General features: G+C 39.3%; 1 protein-coding gene across 1 annotated transcript; it reads left to right on the top strand.

The window, feature by feature from the left end:
- Positions 1-11,233: 11,233 nt before the first annotated feature.
- On the top strand, positions 11,234-17,067 carry cUnh1orf159 (chromosome Un C1orf159 homolog). The gene is made up of 9 exons (XM_083971672.1): positions 11,234-11,362; positions 12,707-12,787; positions 12,949-13,033; positions 13,543-13,632; positions 13,755-13,811; positions 14,612-14,746; positions 15,428-15,453; positions 15,793-15,817; positions 16,137-17,067. The coding sequence occupies exons 2-9, from the start codon at positions 12,716-12,718 to the stop codon at positions 16,241-16,243; spliced, it is 597 nt and encodes a 198-aa protein (XP_083827798.1). The 5' UTR covers positions 11,234-11,362; positions 12,707-12,715; the 3' UTR covers positions 16,244-17,067.
- The last annotated feature ends 1,929 nt before the right edge of the window (positions 17,068-18,996 follow it).

Below are 18,996 nucleotides of genomic sequence, written 5' to 3'. Positions count from 1 at the left end.
CCAAGTTTGCAGATGTTCCTACGGGCTGTTACTGAGATATCGTTGAAGGCTGAAAATGATTTGTGAGGTCACAATGCCCTTGACCCTTGACCCAAATACATAATCATTTCATCAACAATGGTCAAACAGATATATGTACAGACCATCTGAAAACAATATCCCTATGATATTGTATTGACTACTTGATCACCTATTACAAAATTCTGTCTTTAAAAGATCAAAATTCAGGAGTCACAGAAATGATAGGATACATTACCATTTATACCATCTAAAAGAATTTTTACTTGTGTGCAAAACCTTATTTTCAGAGTAAAGTCAGCAGTACATGTAATGCAGTTCATTTGAAAGTAATGGAGTTCATTTGAAAAGATCAGCAGAGTCACTTTACTGATGACTGTAATATCTGTAATGTCAGCAGAAAAAATTAACAAGATTAAACACTTTAAATATGTACATTTCTTTGTGGGTCACTCCTTTACTTACTTGTCATTAGTGACTTTTTACAACCTTTCGTAGCTTTTCCACTTATTGGTCAAAATGTATTTAATTCTTTGTAAAACTGAATGTACAACTAACAGAACATTGGTCAAAATTTATAAATATAATTATGAACATCTTTGGCCTACATCGCCCTAAAATTACAAACACTGAACTGTTCTGAATCCTACACATCGTCTACAAGTCAAACCCAGAGGTGCAATCCATGTCAAACAGCTGCCAGAAACCATCAGGCTTGACTGGAGTGCTTGTCTTGGACTCAGGTGACATCTTGTCTAAGATGGATTCAATCCCTGTCATGCTCAGAGAGCTGCTGCTGTCTGGAGACCAGCAGGTGAGAGGGGTGATGAAGCTCTTCACAGGTTCACTGGATCTTTTCTCCCTGTTCAGTGGCTTCAGGCAGACTAGGTTAAGACCACCTTGGCCAGTTACATTGTTGCGCTCATGGTGAGGTGCTGAAACGTTTGAAACAAACATCTGTTTGTTACAGTTCATCAGAGGTTGAGTGTTTTCATCTGGCACGTGACACCCTTTCCTCTGTGACGGCATCAGCCTCCTCCTGCACCTCCTGTGGCCTTTGAGAGTGAGTTTCTTCTTCCTGATGCTGCGGCTGGGCTCCTGAGAGGGAACTTTAACCTGCTTGGGCTCACAGTTGCATGATCTACACAGAACTGGTGTGCCTTCAAGTTTTTTGTCCAGTAGAATGTCAGAGCTTGACTGTTCCACTGGTGATGTCTGGATGGCGCTGTCCATCAGTCTCTGAGGACTGGCTTTGGCTGAATGCTCTGAGACCAAGGTAATGAGCAGTCCGAGGACCTCCTCAAGTATGTGGTGCTCTCTCTCCTGCTCTTCTCTCACACTCACAAGATTACTCTTAAAGCTTTGCAGATTTGAAGCAAGTTCTGCTGTAGTGTCTCCATTCTTTCAGATGAAAAGAGGAGCAATTGTCATCATCACCAATCAAGAAATATCAAAAATGTATTTTTGTCATTGCGAGTGACATGCTTTTCACCTTTTTTAGTTTTCCCTCCACTGTTGTCATCACATCTTTTTGCAAATTCACTTTATTTTCCAAAGTCTCAAGCCTCTGGGATATGTCATTCTGAAGATCACTCAGATTATTTTGCACTGGGTTTGATCAATGAAAAAATGCAATCAATAAACAAAGAAGCTTATGGAACCATATTGCACTTCTTACAAAATTGGATGTGATGAGTGAACCAGTGTTTTCTCACTGGACAAAGTGCACCATCTACTGGTGAAAGGAATTAGCTTGCTCACTGGCTTTTTGAAATTAGCTGCAACTATGTGTCCACACTATTCTAACTATAACTGAGACACCTCTTCTTTAGTAAACTTACATGTTGATGCAAAATTGTCAAATTTTTCAAGGACAGCTTGACACACAGCCATATTTCTGTCTGCACCAGCAAGCAGTTGTTGGATCTGAAAATGTATTTTTATATTATATATTATATTATACATTAAATTATCTAGAGAAAGAAGCTGTATGAGCTATATAAATGAAGAAATGCTTCATTACTTACGTTGTTGAGAGTTTCTCTAGTGTGTTGATATTCTTTGGCAAATATATTGCTGTAAAAGAAAGAAGACACATTGTTAAAAAAAAATTAATGTAGTCTTTTCCATATTGTCTTTTTCAGTTTCTTTTCATCAAACTTTTAACTGTATACAAATAATTCCATTTATTTAAATGTGTTTATAAACAGTATGTATTATATATGCTGTGATGTGAAGCACTTTGGGATTTGTGTTTATATAAAATATACAAAGCTTTATATTATGAATATATGGACATTATGAAGAACCTGTCAATCTTTTCTTTGGCCTTTTTCCTGTCCTCGTCAAATTTCCCTAGTACTCCAAAACCTCTGGTTTTGTCCTTCAATTCCCCGAACAGGAGAGGCTTAGTTTGATAATTGTTCGAAAACTTTGGGTCACTCCCCTATACAGAGACAATTATACACAAAAAACACACATGTTAAGGTTGCATTTTCCCATTAAATGTCATGCGCTGTATTGTGAAATTATCAATATTAAAACATCTGAGCTTCAAAACAACAATAGCAACAACAAATTGTTGCATGTAGTACACACGCTAACAGATTTGCAAAATTACACACAATGGCCCAGAAAACAAAGACATTATAGGGATAAATCTGTATAACATACATGGCAAAATCTCATAGGACAAATAGTCAAATTTAGGTTTGCATCATGTTAAGGATAAACTTACTACAGAAACAAAAGTATGGCAACCCTCCTCACTAACACTCATTTACATAATTTGATTCTTAACACCCATGCAAATTTCTAGAGCTTTAGGCCTGTTACTCAGGTCCTACAGTATACTGAGAATCACCTACAAGAAGAAGCTGATACATCTCACCTCTTGTGAACTTTGCAAGGAGGTTCTGGATGACAAACTCATCTCCTGAGATGCACTTAGTGAGTTTTCAGGCCAAAACTGAGTCCCAATGAAAAGCTGACTGTCTGTCAAGCTGTTGTAGCCACAGGTAGCTGGATTCCTGATGATTATTTTGTCCCCATAAAGTTGAATAAGTGAAGAAAACACAAACACATAATTTGTGCAAAAATTTTGTAAGCGAAATCTTGTTCCTTATGGCTGCAGGACACTTATTTTATTATCTACTAATCTACCACATATTTATACATTTATGTTGCCTATACAATGTCAGATGAGTGTACTCTATGACAACACATAACAATCCCCCTCCAATTTCTTATTTTGACTTGCTCAACCTTCAGTCCAAAGTCCCACATGATGAATCAAACAATCTAACAATTTTAGAAGGCAGTAATCAAAATTAAATAAAACGACTAACTAATTATCAGTTTAGCTGGCAATTCGTTACATGTTCATCAGCTAATTGAGTAAAATTATGTAACGATTACGTGACTCTAATACAGCACAGCAGTCATAGTGTACAGTAAGTAAATAACTAGCCTACCTCTTCCCAGTTGGGATGCTCAGAATTTTTTTTATGTTCTTCAAATGATTCATTGTTTTTTGTTTCCTGTATGAAAAGATAACATTTATCAGCCGTTTTAGCCACATTTGTCTCAACATAATCAAAACAGCAGCTGACAGACGTTATGAGGTCATGAAAATTAGCCTGGTTAGCACTGACCTGATACAGACAAGGCCTCGTCAGTAGCACAGTCAACTTAAATTGAGTTACCATTAACAGTTAGGTCAGGAATTTGACCACACGTTGTCGTGTCAAAGCGTATCGTGTTAAATTTTGTCGTGTACAATGGTTAACTTAGTTTAAATATTTTCTTTTATATCAGACTCACAGTTCAACAGGCAGCTAGTAGCGTAGCGAGGGTTTAAATCATGGATGTATTATATTAACGGTTTAAATCTCCCGCCGTACGTCCTTCCAGAGCTGCATTCAGGTACCGTCGGAAAGTCCATGGGATACCCTCATAGTATCAAACCAAACGCCAAACAAACATGAGAATTGGTCTATTTTAGGAGGACATTGTAACTATTATTTATTTATTCGTGTGTTATACGGATAAATTAACATTTCCGCATTCCCGTTATTTGACGTTTGTATATCCAAGTACGAATCCATCAGTTTCTGATTGTCTTTGAATGCATACCACACCTGTTGGTGGCATTTAGCGGAGATATATGATAAGGACACAGGCCTACATACCTATATATCGAGTCTGACTGGATTACTAAAAAGGGCAACCGCTGTGGGGCCTTCAAACAGGTTAACCCAGCTATGGTAGCTGTAATCTCAAACACCGTGACGTTTTAAACACACCTGGTAAGGAAATTGAACTGTACCAGAGACGAAGGACTTTGACGGTCCGTGTACGAAGTATAATTCAATTGCGTTGTTCACTTTGAACCATGAGAAATGTCATTTTTAGGGGTATTTCCTATTTCATTGACGTAAGACGTACAACGCAATTCAGCGCACCGAAGTGCCCCCTTGTTCCTTTCTCCAACTTGTACAATGAAAATTGAAAAAGGAAGTCGAGAGCCGGAACCAGCCTTCAAAATAAAAGTTCCGCGTTTTGAAGCATGTTGGCTACAGCGCCGGACAATTTAAAAGAAAAAAAAAACCCCGAAACGAATTAAATACAAACTCACAACAAATCGCCTAAACGATTATCATTTCATAAATGATATAAAGTGATATTTCGGCTACTTCCCCCACAACTATCAGATCCCTGGGGATTTTCACAATAAGGGCACTGGATCGCACTGAGATGCTGTCAACGACGTGAGGTGAGTGAGTCAAACTTTGTTGTGGTTGATGACTTCATCACTGCTTCACTCATGAAGTAGGTCACACGTTATGTTGTTTTTAATTTTTTCGACCTAACTTCTCCAACCAGTGTTTAAGTTGTTGACCTGTAGCTAACGGTTAGCTCCAGAAGATAATCAACGCTAGCAATGCTAATTGTTTACAGGTAAACTAGCTAGCGGTTGTAGCTACGGTAAGTAACAGTTGTTGGATGCTAACGTTACGTCTTTTGTTATTATCAGCTCTTTAACGCCACCTCATTTGAATATTTTCTTCTCTAAGTCTGTGAGAAATGTCCTCATTTATGGTAGAAGTGAATAAATACGCGTTTTTGATTTATTAAATGCTAGTTGTGTTCACAACTGTGTAACATAACTTATTACCAGCATCATGTTTGTCCACGCAGACTACAGAGCAGTCTAAACTAAGTCTAAATGAAATATGAAATGTCATGTTTGTCTCTATTTGGCAGATGTGGGTCCACCGTGAGCTGATGCATGAACTCATCCTATGACAGCACCAGGATCAGCTTGAAAACAGCTGGTAAGTTGAGAGTAACCAGTGAGTAGAGTCCATCATTTAGACACATTTTTAGGGCATTTTGATCATCACATTTCCACGGACATGACTCCCTGTCATCATTTCATCAATTTATAATGTTTAAAGTTTGAATTCAGTGGGGAAGCTTTTAGTCTTCTTCTTTGATGTGGTGCATTTGTGTGGCAGCGTTATAGCGCCACGCCAGCTCCACACAGGCCTGGCACAATACTACAGTGTTTTGAGTCGTGTATACACAGTCTGAAAGACCTCATCATTCCTTACTGTCCTACCAGAGCACTCCGCTCCCAGAATACAGGTCTGTTAGTGACTTCCAGTATCTCTAAAACAGACTGGGAGGTAGAGCCTTCAGTGACCGGGCTCCTTTACTGTGGAACCAGCTCTCTCCATGGGTCAAAGAGGCAGTCAGACACTCTAGCTACATTTAAGTCTAGACTTAAGACCCTCCTCTATGACAGAGCTTGTAGTTAGAGCTGGTTCGGGTAGCTCTGAACCATTTTATAGCTACACAGCTACAGTATAGGCTTAGACTGCTGGGGGACACATCATGTTACAGGAAGCCCTCTCCTCTCCTCTCTTTTTGTGTTGTCATTATCTGTTGTACTTTGGCCTTGGTCTTACACCCTCTCTGTGTTTTCCACAGATTTCTCTAGAGCTCCACCTGCAGCGCCTGCTTTCCTCTGCCCCTACACCAACCAGCCTGCCCATCAGTACTCCTGCTCTCCTGTGGATGGAGTGTCACTCACCTCAGATGCTTTTGAAGGAGCTTCAACATGTCTGCTTTCTGAGTCCCAAACTGTACCTACTAAGAATGGCTTTCACAGCGAAACACAGCCTGCTTTCTAGTGCAAAGGATAGTACTAAGACACAGACATGCTGGGTGCTAGGATTTTACAAATGTTGAACAATTAATAAATTAATTTTGAATTTATATTACCTCCAGAACTTCCATTGGCTCACAACTCCTTATCACATTCAGTTCAAAGTCCTTCTCCTCACCTTCAAAGCCCTCCAGAACCAGGCCCCATCCAGTCAGAAGCATGCAAGTCATCAGGGGAACTTACTGAATCTTTTTTTTTTTTTTTCTTCTTCTTCTTGTTTTTGGAAATGAGTTACTTTCTATTGTTTTGATGCATTGTGTTCATGAATTAAATGTTGTAAGTTGGAACTCACAACCTGACTCTGATGTGTTTGTTAACTGCATTGTACTGACATTTTATTTTTTACAACTACAGTATGAAGCATGAAACTTTGCTCAGTCCTAACCTCACTGACCTGCACTGGAGAGGCTGTATAACAGACTTATTATTCAGATTTCTTAGCATCTTGTCACTTATTGTAATACATTTATACATCAATTTACTGTAAATGTATTTCATTTAATTACCACCCATGATTCATAACAGTATGTACCCATCCTACAACACACCATTTCTTTAGGTTAGTGGATATTTTATAGCACCCTCCAATTATTGGAGACATTTAGCATTATGATAGGCTTTTCAGTGTGGCAAGAAAGGGGACAATTGCACAAGTAAAATGATCTCATCTTCAAGAACTGTTGCATTGCTTTACTGACAGAATTAGGCCATGTTGTGTACACCATCACTGATGAATACAAACAACAAAAATACCACAATGATTTATGATGACTTTGATTTTTGTTTGATTTTGACCCGTATGAGCTACTGTGCATGTTTCATCTGGGCACTGGACAAAGAATAACCATATCTTCTCTTATCATCATCCAGTAAATTAAAAGGCAGTGTTTACATATGAAAATGAATCAATGTACCCTACTACAACTATAACTTCTATTGCTGTACACTCAAAGCTGAGCTGAAACTCATGCACACCGGCACAGACGGACAGGTGCGTCGGAGAAGACCTGTGTGGTTGAGAAACATGAACAAAGGCTCCCGCACACTGTCTTCACTTGCATAGGTTCATTAAACAACATTTGGTCCTGAGACCGTCCTTGTGAACCTGACAAAGGTCTCGGGACCGAAACGTTGTTTAATAAACCTATGCAAGTAAAGACAGTGTGCGGGAGCCTTTGTTCATATTGCTGTACACTCAAAATGCATTGGATTTCTTACTTCTTTTTTTTTTACAATTGTTCACACATATGAGATATCTTGTCATGCTTTAAACTGTGTGGTGCCTGTCTCGAACTCTTTTGCTACAGAAGAATTAAGTTATGATGTGTTATGGTTAAAGTGAAGGTTCTCTTTATTGTCATCAGACACTTTACATACTATAACTTGAGTCTTAAAGTACTGCGTCTCCAACTGCAATATCTCTGATCAGATGGAAGGAGTTGGGAGAGGCTGTTCAAAAGGTGAGAGGAGTCTCTAATGATGCTTCTGCACTTGACAAACAGCATTGTTGTGCCAACTCTGAAGTAGATGGGTAGTGTGACCCTATGATTGTTTCTGCTGACCTCATGAGCCTCTTGTCTGAAGCACTGTGTCAATCACTGATTAATAAAAATAATAAAAACATTCTATTTATTTATTTATTTACTCAAAGTCACCTTTACATAGTAAAACAAACAAGATAAAAGAATACATGAAATAAATACAACAAAGAAGATGATCAATACATGAACAATGAAACACAGAAGCTTATTACACTTAAAAATAAAAAGCAAGTTTGAAAAGGTGGGTTTTGAGCAAATATTTGAGAGCATTTCAGTCTGTACAGTCACGGATGTGTTGGGGAGAGAGTTCAAAAGGGAGGGGGCAGCGATGGAGAAGGCTTTGTAACCCCAGGTTTTGTGCTTGGTACTGGGAGGAGGAGCGGAGGCAGTGGGAGGGGTGTGATGGTCCAACAAGGTCAGTGAGGTAGGATGGGGCCTGGTTCTGGAGGGCTTTGAAGGTGAGGAGAAGGACTTTGAACTGAATGTGATTAGGAGTTGTGAGCCAATGGAAGTTCTGGAGGTAATATAAATTCAAAATTAATTTATTAATTGTTCAACATTTGTAAAATCCTAGCACCCAGCATGTCTGTGTCTTAGTACTATCCTTTGCACTAGAAAGCAGGCTGTGTTTCGCTGTGAAAGCCATTCTTAGTAGGTACAGTTTGGGACTCAGAAAGCAGACATGTTGAAGCTCCTTCAAAAGCATCTGAGGTGAGTGACACTCCATCCACAGGAGAGCAGGAGTACTGATGGGCAGGCTGGTTGGTGTAGGGGCAGAGGAAAGCAGGCGCTGCAGGTGGAGCTCTAGAGAAATCTGTGGAAAACACAGAGAGGGTGTAAGACCAAGGCCAAAGTACAACAGATAATGACAACACAAAAAGAGAGGAGAGGAGAGGGCTTCCTGTAACATGATGTGTCCCCCAGCAGTCTAAGCCTATACTGTAGCTGTGTAGCTATAAAATGGTTCAGAGCTACCCGAACCAGCTCTAACTACAAGCTCTGTCATAGAGGAGGGTCTTAAGTCTAGACTTAAATGTAGCTAGAGTGTCTGACTGCCTCTTTGACCCATGGAGAGAGCTGGTTCCACAGTAAAGGAGCCCGGTCACTGAAGGCTCTACCTCCCAGTCTGTTTTAGAGATACTGGAAGTCACTAACAGACCTGTATTCTGGGAGCGGAGTGCTCTGGTAGGACAGTAAGGAATGATGAGGTCTTTCAGACTGTGTATACACGACTCAAAACACTGTAGTATTGTGCCAGGCCTGTGTGGAGCTGGCGTGGCGCTATAACGCTGCCACACAAATGCACCACATCAAAGAAGAAGACTAAAAGCTTCCCCACTGAATTCAAACTTTAAACATTATAAATTGATGAAATGATGACAGGGAGTCATGTCCGTGGAAATGTGATGATCAAAATGCCCTAAAAATGTGTCTAAATGATGGACTCTACTCACTGGTTACTCTCAACTTACAAGCTGTTTTCAAGCTGATCCTGGTGCTGTCATAGGATGAGTTCATGCATCAGCTCACGGTGGACCCACATCTGCCAAATAGAGACAAACATGACATTTCATATTTCATTTAGACTTAGTTTAGACTGCTTAGTAGTCTGCGTGGACAAACATGATGCTGGTAATAAGTTATGTTACACAGTTGTGAACACAACTAGCATTTAATAAATCAAAAACGCGTATTTATTCACTTCTACCATAAATGAGGACATTTCTCACAGACTTAGAGAAGAAAATATTCAAATGAGGTGGCGTTAAAGAGCTGATAATAACAAAAGACGTAACGTTAGCATCCAACAGCTGTTACTTACCGTAGCTACAACCGCTAGCTAGTTTACCTGTAAACAATTAGCATTGCTAGCGTTGATTATCTTCTGGAGCTAACCGTTAGCTACAGGTCAACAACTTAAACACTGGTTGGAGAAGTTAGGTCGAAAAAATTAAAAACAACATAACGTGTGACCTACTTCATGAGTGAAGCAGTGATGAAGTCATCAACCACAACAAAGTTTGACTCACTCACCTCACGTCGTTGACAGCATCTCAGTGCGATCCAGTGCCCTTATTGTGAAAATCCCCAGGGATCTGATAGTTGTGGGGGAAGTAGCCGAAATATCACTTTATATCATTTATGAAATGATAATCGTTTAGGCGATTTGTTGTGAGTTTGTATTTAATTCGTTTCGGGGTTTTTTTTTTTTCTTTTAAATTGTCCGGCGCTGTAGCCAACATGCTTCAAAACGCGGAACTTTTATTTTGAAGGCTGGTTCCGGCTCTCGACTTCCTTTTTCAATTTTCATTGTACAAGTTGGAGAAAGGAACAAGGGGGCACTTCGGTGCGCTGAATTGCGTTGTACGTCTTACGTCAATGAAATAGGAAATACCCCTAAAAATGACATTTCTCATGGTTCAAAGTGAACAACGCAATTGAATTATACTTCGTACACGGACCCGGGTGACTGTACCCATGCAGGGTCGTGGGGTGAAGTAAATCCAGTATCTTCAGTTGTAGGCTACCCTACATTCCTCCTTATTGGCAGTTCCTGTGCTCCTCCTATTGTAGATGAAGTCAAGTATTGCAGGAGTATTATTTCTTATTTTTAGGACAACAATACAATATTTTGTATGTTTATTCAAAACAAGCAATAAGGTCAATAGTACCTGCATATTTAGCCATCTGGGCCAAAGAATATTAATATTCTTAATTTGAAAACCCAAACCTAACCCTTTTTAATTCAAGCCATTTTCATTCACATTGCAATGGCATTAATGTAGGAAGCATATTCAATGCCACTCTGTTGTGCATAAACAACACTGTCATTGTCAACATGCCTATTTTCTCTTCAGTCTTCTGATATTTTTGACGTCCCAGAATTTTTTTTTGACGAATTGAATAGTTTAGTTTAGTTTAGTTTAGTTTGAATAGTTTTTTTGACGAATTGATTTTTTTTTGACGAATTGAATAGTTGTTATCCTTGTATGCAATTTAATTATAATGTTTTTTTATTCATACTCATTTTGCACTTATAGCTGCAAGTAACATAGTCTAGTTATTAACATGTATTTACATTTATCTGCCTATAATATTTATTGACAGCAAAAGAGATATGGACAAATAACTTTTGGATCTCCACCCCACTAATGTGTAAAGTAAAGTATATAGTCAGTGGTCCCACTCCTCCAAAACTATTTCCATAAAACAAACAAAAAAACATTCTTCATCAACCTTTATGAAAGCGATGGTTTTTGCAGGTGTGTTGTAGCCTACTTGCCTGCATTATTTGTATTGTAAAGAGAGAGAAAACACATGTGAAACAGTCGGGGTTTTATTTTGAAAATCGTACCCGGAAGTATATATTCCTAATGAGTAGCAGTAGCTGCGAGCTACGGGGCTGCATGATTATCTGTGTCTGTCCTCCAGGGGTGTGTGCTGTGCTGATGACAAATCTGCCAACAAATATAAGTGACTGTCTTGTGATATCTCGGCGGAGGACGGAGCTGACGTTGAAAACACACCACACCTAGGAGTCTGGACAGGGCCACAGCCTGGTGTTTGGCTGGTGAGTGAACTTTTTGTGTCTCTACGTTCAGCGCTGTGCAGGTGCCTCGGTCTGTGGTTGTAAACGTGTGCGATAATGTGAAACAGATCCAGACAGCTTAGTGCATGTGTCTCTCTAACGCTGACATGGTCATTTAAACGCTGACTGACTGCGGCCACACTCACGGTTCAACTTCATCCCGGTGACAGGTGCTAGCTAGCTAAACACCTCGGCTGTGTCACTAGTCTCTGGACCATTATAGTCGGTAACGTTATGTGAAAAGGTATGAACGTGTTGAGGAGCTGCGTGTTGCTGCTTCTGCCCCCTGAACGAGTTTCTCCGCAGTGGAAAAACAAAAACAAAGTGTAAAATCTGTGAACCCCAGTACAATCACTCTTATTGAACACTGCCTCTTCATGAATATGGAAGTTCTCGTGATTGTGGGTGACACTGGACGGACCCTTCAGCAAAGCAAACAGTCTTTGTTCTTGTTACTGGCCCCAGCCTCAGAGAGGACTGGACTTGTCAGATGTATTGTGTGATACCAGCTAAGTTAGGGTGCAGTTTGTTTTGTAACATATTTGGAGGTAAACCTTTTATGTGGACTTTATAGAAGTAATTCACAAGTGACATAGCCTTGCAGTACTTGTCTAAACTCTTAATATGTCTTAGTACCCTTTAAGACTTTGTAAAATATGTTAATACAATGTTCAAGAGTTGATAACATGAACAAACTGTCCCTTTGATTACCTAATTTTTAGTGTAGACAATAGACATGTTTATTGTATTTTTTGGTACCAAAAAACCCTTTTTATTATATTAGCAGAATAAGACAAACTGGCAGCAGCAGGCCTGTTTGATTGAGGTTTTTAAATCAAAGCTTAAGACCCATCTATTCACTGTTGTATGTGAGTCTTTTTCATCAGTGATGTCCTGTTTCAAGTGTGCCTTGTGTTTTTTGGTGTAGTGTATGTTTCTGCTTGTGAGCTGCTTGCAGTTTTTTATGTTTTTTGTCTTTGTTTACATCAATTTATACAGCACTTTGATGTAAAGCACTTGATAAATAAATGTATTATTATTAAGTTAATATAATACCTGTCATTTCAACAAGGGACAGTGTCCACTAAATTAAATTATAGCCTATGAATAAGTTCTCATTGAACTGTACACATTTGATAAAAGAGTATGATTGCATCTGACCAGCTGTCAGTTTGAATCTTGTTTGATTATATCCTGTTTGCTGTGGTATTAATGGCTGAAGGTCTGTTCCACCATAGCTAGCTATATATCTATGTGTTCCACCATGTGCCGCGTCATAACGGTGTTTGGCCATTATGGGTAATTCTAGTCTGTTTGATCTCCAAGGGTTCGATTATGGCTCTGTCATTCCTGCTGGTCTTGGCTGCTGTTGTGATTCTGATCAGACCTGAGACACCTGTAACTAAGGTAAGAGCATGAATGCTAACGGTGTGTGTGTGTGTGTGTGTGTGTGTGTGTGTGTGTGTGTGTGTGTGTGTGTGTGTGTGTGTGTGTGTGTGTGTGTGTGTGTGTGTGTGTGTGTGTGTGTGGCTACGCTGATTTGACAGTCTGTGCTGTTGCGTTCACAGGCCTTACATCCAACCCCCCTGGAGTGCTGCGGTGACAAACAGAGAGTCAACAGTTCATGTTCAAACGACACTCGCTGTGAACCAGGTAATGCGGGTGTTAATGAATCACTGAATGACTGTCGTTGAGGTCATCAGCTATATATGCAGAACATCACTGAGAGTTTTTAAATTAATTAACTTATCACCACTTTGAGATTTGTGGAAGTGAAAGAATATTCTGGTCACTGTTGACCAGTTTCTGGGCGTTTTTACCACTAACCATATCGGAGAACTATAAAGGACATCCATCCATGAACCAATGAAAAACAGAACAACGCTGATGCATTGTAAAAAATAAAAATAAAAAATCTACATGGAAGAGCCAAGGACAGATTATAAGTGATGCAGTTCAAGCATTGTCTGGTCAGTTTCTTTTGATCTGTACTCCTCAAAATTAAAGAGAAAGTATGACAGATAGGTTTTGGAAAATAAACAGCTGCTGTCGCCATTGGTTTGTTAATTTTTTCAAGCTGTACTTAAAGTGATGAACACATTACGGTACATCGAAAATTTAATGAAATGATGTGGAATATATTCTTCTTTTGAATCTTTCAGGCTGCTTCTTACGCGTCCTTGAGAACGGCAATACTGTTTGTATAGTCTGTGACTCAGCATCTGAGGAGAACATAACAGTCTGCACCTACAGTAAGGAGGAGCTGCTCACTCACTGTTCTGTAGAAATTAAAATCTCAATATTTTGGGCATGTGTATGTTGTTTTTATTTTCAATTTTTTTTGAATTTGCATGTTTTTTTCTGTCCACATTAGATGATACAGTGGAGCGGAAGAATCATACAACTGTAACTACTGTTATTCCTAAAATTGGTAAGATATATCTACAGCCACTGATTTACTAGTTATGTTTTACCTTTACTGTCATATGTTGAAATTATTAGAAAAACTAGTAGTACTAGGTTTAAAGGGATATTTCAACATTTTGGCAAATGTGCCTATTGCCATGATCCCTATAGTTTTAGGAGTAGGTTCATTACCTTTAATTGTCATTGTTTTTAAAACGTCAGGGCAGAGACGCGAGCTGCTCCGCTAACGCAACTAAGACTCATGGTATTTCCACGTTTCCCTCATCAAACTAAATTCACAATCCAACAGCTCCAAAATGCTCTCGTGGACAAGTTGTGACCTGCACATTCGCCACATTAACATTACGACGCATGAAGCAAATACTCAGAACTACTTGCGCTTTTGAAGTCACTCCACCCAGCAGCCATGCCTGGGATGTAGTTCTGGCTATGCATTTGCCTCCAAAACAACTCTGTCTCGTAAAGTTACATGATTATTTCATTTGTGTTATTTCAAATTTGTGTATTTGATGAGGGAAATGCGAAAGTACAGTGCGCCGTGCAGAGCTCACGTCTCTGCCCCGCTGATCTAAAAATGGCTTGCACCACAATTAAGGGTAATGAACCTACTCCTAAGACTATAGGGATTATGGCAATAGGCGAATTTGCCAAAATGTTGAAATATCCCTTTAAAGATCACTGAGCCAGTTTGAAAGTCTAGTGTAGCCTTCACTTACTGTGAGTAGTTTGAAATATTAGATAAAGAGAGCAGAATGTGTGACGTGGACATTATCCTTAACTGTTTTGTCTTGTACTTTTGAGCAGGAGGGCCAGGTGTGGCAGCCTCCCTTCTTCTGGGAACACTGTTGATCAGCCTGTTCCTGATCCTCTCTGTCGCCTCCTTTTTCTACCTCAAACGCTCCAACAGGCTGCCGGGCATCTTCTACCGCCGCAACAAGGGTAAGCACTGAAATATGCACCTGAAGTATGAGGCTGTACAGCTCCTGCTCACCCACCACACCCACTTAAAGCAGAAGTAAGTGATATATTTGTGTTAATATAAGTCTTAAATATTTATATCTTCCGACAGCAATCACTTACATAGAGTGTTTGAACCGAAACACGGGTCTGTCAGTCACTCTGCTCTGCTCTGAGCCGAGGAGAAAACATTTATCGTATCCTACAGTTTTTATCCAATGAGGAGAGAGAACGGCATGCAGGGCTGTGTGTGCAGCCAAGGGACGCCGTGAATGTGGCGACGTAGGGACGAGGACTGTTATGGTGCGTTCAAGGAAACTCGTAACTCCTGTTTTTCCGACCTGTGAAGTCGTACCAGTTTGATCTGGTGCGAGTTCACGGGTCGGAAGTTACGAGTGGCTGTTATAGTGACTTTTCACAGGTAAAACAGGTCGGAAAAACATGAGTGGGTTGCCTGGAACGCTACAAAGTCGTAAGTTGTGACTTGAAGCTGTAATTTACGATTTCAAAAGCCTGCCTGGAACGCAGCATTAGCGAAAACGACCGGATCACTTACTTCTGCTTTAACCCTGCTTAATAAAGCATGCACGTGAACATTGGACAAAGAACATGGAGTATTATGTCAGTAAACTCACATGTAACATTTTGTTTGTGCTTTTACAGCCTTCATTTTCCAACCAAGTGAGACGGTAAGTCATTTTATTGTTTGTTTATTACTAATGGAACACTACAGTACATTCAGAGACTCGTGTAGAGGCTGTGATTCTGTCCACTGTAACAATAATTGAAAACAGTATTTATTTATTTATTTATTTATTTCCTTGCATCCACTTTTACAACAGGAGTAATTCAACAACCATTATCATTTTACAAGTGGTCTTAGTACACAAACAATCAGCATTAGTTTGTTTATATGTGTAAAAATAAATCAGAAAATCTAAATTTAGAGTAGTCAAATACTTTAGGAAAGAAAAAAACCTTAATTTCTAAATGTTTCTCATAACTTCTCTGTTTTTGTTTTTTTTCAGGCTGTCATGATCCCGTCTTCATCAGGTAATACGACAACACTGTCTCTGTTTGTCAGCTACCTCTCTGACCTTGCAGAACCGGTTATAGAGCTGTGCAGCCATTGAGTAATGCTACGCAGTCAAAACATGACCCAGTGCTCTGATGTCATTTTATTCTCTTACATCTTCGGCAACTGCTGCAGTTATAACAAGACTGTATGAAAAAAAAAATCTCCTGGATATTTGCAGCTGTTTTAAAAAGTTTGTAAAGCAATAAACATATTAGAAGTTAGCTCTACAGCGCCGGTCTCTTCGTGTCTTTCTCACATATAATATGTTTTGTGTTTTGTGTCTTTCTTTTAAAGTGAGGAAGCCAAGATACGTCAGAAGGGAGCGGCCGTCGGCGACATCGACAGCGAACAACAGTGCCACCGTTCTCACCACATCCACCACTCAAGTGTATAATGTGTAGGAGGACGGGTGGGGGCAGGTAGGAGAGAAAGCTCAGGAATGATAGTAGATTATTGTCTTATTATCTACTGTGAAGAAAGACCAGTTGACTTGTACAGATGTGGCCAAATGTAACTGTAACTTCAACTTTGTTTATTAGTTTGTTTTTTTCTTACGCAGAGTACGCAGACTCTTGACGACTAAAATGTTCCAGGAAAATATCATCAGTATTTCTCTAATATTTGAAACATCAGAGGTCGGTGTGTGTGTGTGTCTTCACCCTGTGACCCTGTTGTGGTGAAAATATTCAGCAGTCAAGGTCACTTCTTTTTTTTCTTTTCTTTTTTAAGTTTAAGCACTGTCAGGATGAAGTTTTTATCAGCTGTATGACTGTGTGTGTGTGTGTGTTGTGTTTTAATGAGCGTGTGGATCTGTCTGTTGAAGGAATAGTTTGACATTTAGGGAAATGTTGGCTCTGGAGGCCACGAGTTAGATGAGAAGACTGATACCACTCGATGCTACAGCTTGCACCACCAACATTCCCCTGCACTGATTTATAAGCTGGTCTGTTGTGACCTTTAGATTTCTTTGACTGTCACCGGAAGTTTTCTTAGACGGCTCCTGTCTCTTCCCTTAGGTAGAAAAAAAATCTCACTCTGATTTTGAATGTGTGGTTCTCTCTGCTGTCGTGGTAAAGAGTAGGGTCTGTTGTGTGTGTTCATCCCCCACACACACAGATTTAGACAGAGCCACTGCATTGGGAACAGAAAAAATATTTTAAAAAATGAAGATCCAATTAGTCACACTCACAACATCTAACAGGAAGTAGTTTTTCTTAAGTTTTGATTTGACTGAGAGCAGACCTGCTGACGTCACAGCTCATCAATACTCAGGTCAAGGTGACGACACAAAACACATTACCGGCCTCTTGAATGTGAAACCCTACGATTGCCTCGTGTGAAACACTAATTATGACACAATTCGAATCTGCCCAAAATGTTGAAATATATCCCTTTAATCAGAGGTCTAATTGGACCCAAAGATGAGGTGATGATGCTTTATGCCCCAATGGTCAAAGTCAAACTTGACTGTGACATCATAATGCTCTGCCAAAACACAGGAAGGGGGGATTGTGACCGTGTTTCCTGCTACTTAGCTGATATTATGCTAAGTTAAGCTAAGCTAACGCCCTCTGGCTTTTTAACTGACAGACATTAGACTGGTATCAGTCGTCTCATGTTGGCTGATCTTATTAGCAGCAGGTCCACGGCATCATAAGGAATCAAACTAGCGACCAAGCTTTTTTTTTTTTTTTTTTACATGTGTGGTATTTATTTTGTATTTTGTAACAGTGCACTGAATTTTAGTGGTTTAAAGTTGGGCCAACAGAATAAATAATGTGTTTGATAGCATCAGATTTCCTCTGGTGGACCGGGACATAATGAGTTTCTATAGGTGTTGTGTTGATGACTGTTTGTTTCACTTTGTATTTTTATTGTTGCGTTTGTATTTATTATTTCTGTGAGCTCAACGAAGGTGAATGTATTTCACAACAAATCAAGTATAACAGTTGAAAGCATTATTTATTACATTCCACAGCAGAGCCACTCACACTGACAGAGGTAACATTCGACAAACCATCATGGTTTCTCCCTGGACGTTCTAAACCTTTTAAAATGCTCGATTTGTTCTACGAAGTTCAATTTGATTTTCGATTCCTCCTGCACTTTATTCATCTGAGGTCAACAGCTAATGTCTGACCTGACTTTACGAATGCTCATGATACATAACTTGTTGCCATCAAGTGTGATTGAGATCATTCTCTTGTATAACTGGCAACAGTGTTGTTGCATTGTTAACATTACTTGACTACTATTACCTTTGCCAAATGTTGTCTGAAGAAAATGGCTTTTACTCTTTGCCATTACTGTGATTACTGTGCCATTATGAGCTTTAAATGCAGCTGTGCAACATTTGAACGTGGAGATGATGAGTAATTGGGTATTTGGAGAATATCCAGTGGCCTTTACTGTGCACAATTTGAAACCAAGGCTAGTTACCCAAGTTTTATTTGCTTCGTCGTATGTTACTTCATATATTTTTATATCTTGAAAACACTAAGTCTGTAAAATGTTATTTCCATCTCCAAATGAAATGAACCATAAACGAGGCAGTGATCATTCCATATATGTTCCCCTCTTCGCTTCATGTCTGTTGTTGTGAGGACAAGGTGAATACATGTACATATTGTTTTAATACAAATGATGTTTTGTTTTTGTAATGATGGACATATTCTAGTTTCAATGCCATGAAGAATGTTCTGAGGATGTATGTATTGTTTTCAGGAATAAAGCACCTTTCCATAATCACTGTCACCGTCTGTGCAGCTGGATGAACTGTCACATTGTTATTTCCTCTTTAAATGCCACAAGTTAACATGAATTACATTTCTTAACCAACACAAATTTCACTCATTTTGACAGATGCTCTAGTAGGTGGACTGATTAGCTCATATCAGTGAAAATTCTATAATAAAAAGGAAATAAATTTATCTTGATTGTTCACATCATCAGAAATGAAGTTAATACATGCCTTTATTTTCACCACCACCCAAGAATATCTTTATCCATATTAAACCCCTCCATCTTGGTCCCCTGCTCTGCTATTCTCTAAACTGCCATTTCTTTCAAAAATCCTTGAGAAGATAGTGTATAGTCAATTAATGGCCTTTCTGGAAGAACACAACATTCTCAAAATATTCCAATCTGGTTTTAA

This window comes from Trachurus trachurus (genome assembly GCF_905171665.1).
Source record: "Trachurus trachurus genome assembly, chromosome: 5".
NCBI lineage: Eukaryota > Metazoa > Chordata > Actinopteri > Carangiformes > Carangidae > Trachurus > Trachurus trachurus.
Note: the sequence above shows the minus strand (reverse complement) of the source record. Positions and strands in the feature narration are given on the sequence as shown.

Coding starts and splice junctions, on each gene's coding strand:
- cUnh1orf159 (XM_083971672.1), top strand. CDS start 12,716: ATGGCTCTGTCATTCCTGCTGGTCTTGGCTGCTGTTGTGATTCTGATC. Junction 13,812..14,611: donor TACTGTTATTCCTAAAATTG/GTAAGATATATC, acceptor ACTTTTGAGCAG/GAGGGCCAGGTGTGGCAGCC. Junction 15,454..15,792: donor TTTTCCAACCAAGTGAGACG/GTAAGTCATTTT, acceptor GTTTTTTTTCAG/GCTGTCATGATCCCGTCTTC.